Source organism: Perca flavescens, chromosome 2 (assembly GCF_004354835.1).
Source record: "Perca flavescens isolate YP-PL-M2 chromosome 2, PFLA_1.0, whole genome shotgun sequence".
In the NCBI taxonomy this organism is placed as follows: domain Eukaryota; kingdom Metazoa; phylum Chordata; class Actinopteri; order Perciformes; family Percidae; genus Perca; species Perca flavescens.
In genome coordinates, this window is record NC_041332.1 from 29,775,669 (window position 1) to 29,780,809 (window position 5,141).

A 5,141-nucleotide genomic window follows, 5' to 3' on the forward strand; every position below is an offset into this window, starting at 1 on the left:
CAGCTGCCGGTTTTCATTTTTTTGGCACGACAATACAGTCTAGCGCCACCTGCACGCGCAGAACGTACGCTCAAGTCAGCGTCACTTCGGTGTGTTCCGAGGCACTTTTTTGACCAGCTCGGGGAGGCAAGTCAGTCCGATGAAGGTGGGCCGTCGGATTGGTGTGTCAGAGCCTTAAGCTGTCATGCATTGGCAAATCCTTTTTTATAATCCACTCAATAATAGACTCTAGCTATCAATTTTTATAATATATTTTTCAGTACGACAGATGGCTCAGGATGAGTGTTATTGGCTTGAGTGTTACTGCATTGTTTTATTTTTATTTTGAGAGCTTTTTTTGGTGGCAACTTGAAACCCTGCACTGTTGTGGAGTTCCTAAATCTCACTTACGTGCTGTCAAAAATGGGTCAAGTTCAAAACATCTGCATCCATTATCGGTTGTGCTTCAGCTTGATTTAGTTAAGCCATGTGTCTTTGCAGTTGAGCAACAGTTTGAGCTAAACCCTGGAGTGTTTTTGATTGGTTCCCCGTGGTTTTAGAGTTGTATACAAACCTTGTCGGAAGTGTGTTTGCGGAAAGATAAGAGCCAGATTTTTCTATGATGGGAAATTTAAAGGGAATTTTTCAGTTGGTTAACAGGGATACTCTCCTTTCTTGTATGTGGTGGAAAATCAGCTCAAGCTTAAGATCCTATCTGGCTGAAAATTATTCATAAATGGAGAAATCATTTACAGGAATATATTATGTCTACAAAACTATCTTAAATTCAACTCATGCATGGCGTAGAGTGTATCTGGGCATATGCAGCACATGATTTGTTTTCATTTTCTCACCGTTACAAATGAAATCCTCATGTTGTCAGACGACAGCGGCGGCAGACGCTCCACGCACGGCGAGGCGGGAAGGATGTGGAAGAGTTCGCCGCCACCAAAACCCAGAGCCATCTCTCTGGATCGGACAGAAGTCTTCGCTGCCGTCCTCTTCACGGAGTTCCTCAAAGAACTGGCTGCCATTGCACAAGAGCACTCCATCTTATCATACATTCCTATGGAAGATTGAACGTGTCCCAATAGAGTCCAGTTTAACTCCGAAAGACTTTAAAAGACTCTTTTAATTATGTTTTTGGGGAGTTTTTTTGTCCTTTTTTCAGGCACTACTTGATGAAAAAACCTCTCCGATCCAGTGATTTATACAACTATTTTAAAAAATATATATTTTAATCGTAGGTTATTTATTTTCCCAAGCAAAGATAATCAATTTCTCGTGCTTTTAAATTTAATCTTTCTAGTTCTGTAAAATTCAGTTTGGCAGCCAAGAAGGAGGCCCAAACTTTGTCCTGTTTGCTGAAAGCCTGCACCAGCCGACAGCGCTCCTACGAGCGAGCTCCAGGTCCACCAACCAAAGACTGTAGAGAGATGATTGTAAGCAGTCGTCAGCCCTCATCAGAACTTCAGGGCTCGGCCCGCTTTCTGAATGTCTTCTACAACCAGTTCCAACCACAGCGACACGTCCGCTGTCTCAGTGTGGTTCTGTTGAATACTCAGGTGGCCTTTCTGGAGAGTTGTTGCCTCTTTGCCATAGGATTACACACCGTATCGGAGCGCCGCGTGGACATTTTGAAGATGAACTCTTGTAGCCGACCGGCAGCAGGGCCGGCATCATCACGCATCTCAACTTTGTTCTTATGCAACTGTTACATGACTATTTTTTTTTTTTTTGCTGAAACAGGTGGGTCACTTTTTGTCTTTAAAGGAACACGCCGACTTACTGGACTTTAGCTTATCCACCGTAACCCCCAGAGTAAGACAAGTCCATACATACCCTTCTCATCTCCGTGCGTGCTGTAACGCTGTCTGACGGTTCCAGCATTAGCTTAGCCCAGCACAGATCCTGCAGGTAAATGGTTCCAACTAGCCTACTGCTCCGAATTGTGACAAAAGTGACAAAATAACGCCAACATGTTCCTATTTACATGTTGTGATTTGTAGAGTCACAGCATGTACAAAAAACAACGTAACATGAGACACAGCCATCTTCTAACAGTGAGCAAACCGGGAACTATATTCTCAGAAAGGCTTGCTGCGAGCATATCACTCCGCCCAAGTACTATATTCTTCCACTTGAGAATATAGTTCCCGGTTTGTTTACGGTTAGAAGACGGCTGTGTCATGTTACGTTGTTTTTTGTACACGCTGTGACTCTATAAATCACAACATGTAAATAGGAACATGTTGGCGTTATTTTGTCACTTATTCGAACCATTCACCTGCATGTTCTGTGCTGGCCTGATGCCGCTGGAGCCGTCAGACAGCGTTACAGCACGCACGGAGATGAGAAGGGTATGTATCGACTTGTCTAACTCTGGGGGTTACGGTGAGTAAGCTAAATTCCCAATAAATCGGCGTGTTCCTTTAAACTTTTTTGGGTGTTTCCACAAAATCTTGTTGTTTGATGTACATTGTTTTGGTGTTTTTCTGTTTCATGACGGTACCTCAGGAGTCTTTTTAATGCACATTCTCTCAGTTCCTAAACAGCCTTTGGGTGAAGCAATTCTACAATGCACTAGTTTCTCATATTAATTTGTCTCCACATGTTCTCCAGACCAGACCAGAGCAGAACCACAATCAATCATGCTATATTTAATTTGCCTTACTTTAGTGATGCTTTTTGTTGTACATATTGTAAGGAAAAAAAAGGTTCTAATGACACAGATCACTATGCAAATCAAGGATATTTTGGGTAGAATTAAGTTTTGGATATTTTCAGAATGGGAAGGGGTATTTAAGCTTTTCTGAGCGTTTCTATTGCCATATTGTTTTTTTCTTCAAAAGGTTAAACTAGAAGCTACTTGTTATGGTTTGTCATCTTCTATTTCCGGATTGTGTTGGGTGTTTTAGTTGTGATAAGTCTGAAATATCACTGTTAGTTGTAGTTTGTATCTGTTGAAAACCATCTCCCATTGTAACGGTTACCGAGGGCAAACTGTTGCAAAATCACGGTTTGTTTTTTTAGTCCAGGTATTTCACATGGTTGTTTAAGTGAGATATTACAAGAGCTATATTTTGTTACAAAGCATGCCTTTGCTGTCTAAATTAATACCAGGAAAGTAATAATACTTGAGACGAGAGTGGCAACCTGTAACCAAAGTCACTGAGTGAAGTTTCACCATTGGTTGAAATGAGTGTGATGATGTCAGTGTTGGTGTTTCCCCATTAGCCATTGGTCTTTCAAACCGTGAGACAGGCCAACAATCAGCTGACTGACTTCCTCAATACGGGGTGGATGTTGTTGTCGTCTGTCGCTCTCTCTTCAGACACAAATGAATGTGTAGAACAAGTAGGCCTACGTCATGTCATTTAGGAAAAAGCAATCCCAGACAGTAGTGACACAAGGCTATTTCTAAATAATATATAGTGAATGGGCAGGTTTTCATTTCTCATGTAAAAATTCAGGGGAATTGAAACTCCTGGAGAACAGCAGGGAGAGGGGCAGACAAATTGAAAGTGGTTGGCAATTTGGCATTTATCAGAATCTGAGCGTGCGTGTGTGCGCTCAGCCCAGACACAGAGCAGGAAAGAGGCGGTTATGATTATTATCGCGTTTCAGGCAGTCTTTTGCGATGTGTTCATCCCGCAAGTTCATATCGCGATCGATTCATCGGTCAGCACTACTATAGATGCACATTTAATATCTACAGTATATTCACATTACAGACCCCACCGCTGACAATCCCTGTAACAATTTTGCCACAATTAAGCATATTGACCACACACAGTCCAGCCATATACTAGGTTTGACCTAGTCTCGTTTTACTTCAAGTTATGAAAAGATTTCGAGATAATGGACTGCTTCGACTAGATCTCACAAAGTAAATGTACTTTTGTACAAACACAAATTATTAGGGCATCTGGTAGTCTTGTAAAACTACACAAGGTTGATCAGTGTCTGCATCTAATGAGACAAAGAAAGAATTGTGTTTCACTTTAGTTTTAAATCTGGATCGTGTTTTTGTTCCAATTTAAATCCATTCAGTTTCTAATTGATGCTACGCATGAAGTACATTATGAAGTCTTTGTGTATTTTATTTTGTACAAAAATGGCTTGAAAATATATATTTGTATCAATCAAAGCCATTTTTAGAACTGTTGAATATGTATTTCTCTCTGGTAAAAGAATGTCTCTGAGCACTTTATCAGCCTTTTCATACTACAGTGTCACGCTGCACTGCTGACACCTCAACCAGCACAGGTTCATTCAGTCGGTGTAACATACACAGCGCAGTATACCAATCACTGTTTAGCAGAATTGGGGCATTAAGACGGGTTTTATAACCAAGATTATAGACCAGTTTCTGTCTCAGTGGGCTTTCTGACACCATTTGGTCTCAAGATTTCTGTCCAAGATGTGATAAGGTTGCTGATGATGCTGAGGCCTAAAGGCATGCCTCTTTTTAATAAAGTCAACTTCTGGTAAAGAAAACTGCAGACATGTAATGTGTTGACTCTTCCTACCTACACTCTTTCAAACGGTTTTCAAAACTGAAACCCTGCGGTGGTCACATGACACAATCAATTCATCCTTTCCTTTCTGCCAGAGGTGGTTTGTGGCTGTTTGATCTCTAGACATTGACGTCCTCATTTAATACACTTTTCTTTTCCACACAGCCCCCCCCCCCAAGAGACATTTTATTCCAAACTAGGTCTTGTTCTTGGGTGAACGTGAGCTTATGTTCTCCATCCACATGCATTAACCATGAAATACTGCAGAGATGAAGGAGGTAAAGTAGAAGAAAACTATGGAGAACCTTTTGACAGCTGGTCATTTGAACTTAAAATATAAATCTCTCTGGCTGGTGAGACTAGGCTATGTGTTATGCCTGTGCAAGTCAACAAGTTATTGGGGGCAGAAAAGGGCATGAAACTATATAGATGCTGGATAAATATATGTAATATATATCTGCATGCTGTCAGACTTCAACTTCAGAAGGAAAAACCAACCAGGAACCACAGCCATCCTTTTGCAAAACTATTGGGGATTATTTAGTTTCAAAATAAGACTTCGCACTTTTTACTACTACTATTACATTTAAATAAACTGCACTGGGTGTACAAACCATTTGAGAAAGAAGCAAACTGATAAGG

The 5,141-nt window shown here is 40.9% G+C and overlaps 1 protein-coding gene across 2 annotated transcripts in view; it reads left to right on the top strand.

Annotated features, from left to right (window-relative positions):
- The window catches only part of fhip1aa (FHF complex subunit HOOK interacting protein 1Aa), a 30,975-nt gene extending 29,212 nt beyond the window's left edge, over positions 1 to 1,763 (top strand). For both annotated transcript variants that reach the window (XM_028566941.1, XM_028566935.1), the window contains exon 13: positions 863 to 1,763. In XM_028566941.1, coding sequence (XP_028422742.1) covers positions 863 to 1,059 — 197 coding nt within the window. In that variant the 3' untranslated portion in view covers positions 1,060 to 1,763. The remainder of the gene's footprint in view (positions 1 to 862) is intronic.
- The last annotated feature ends 3,378 nt before the right edge of the window (positions 1,764 to 5,141 follow it).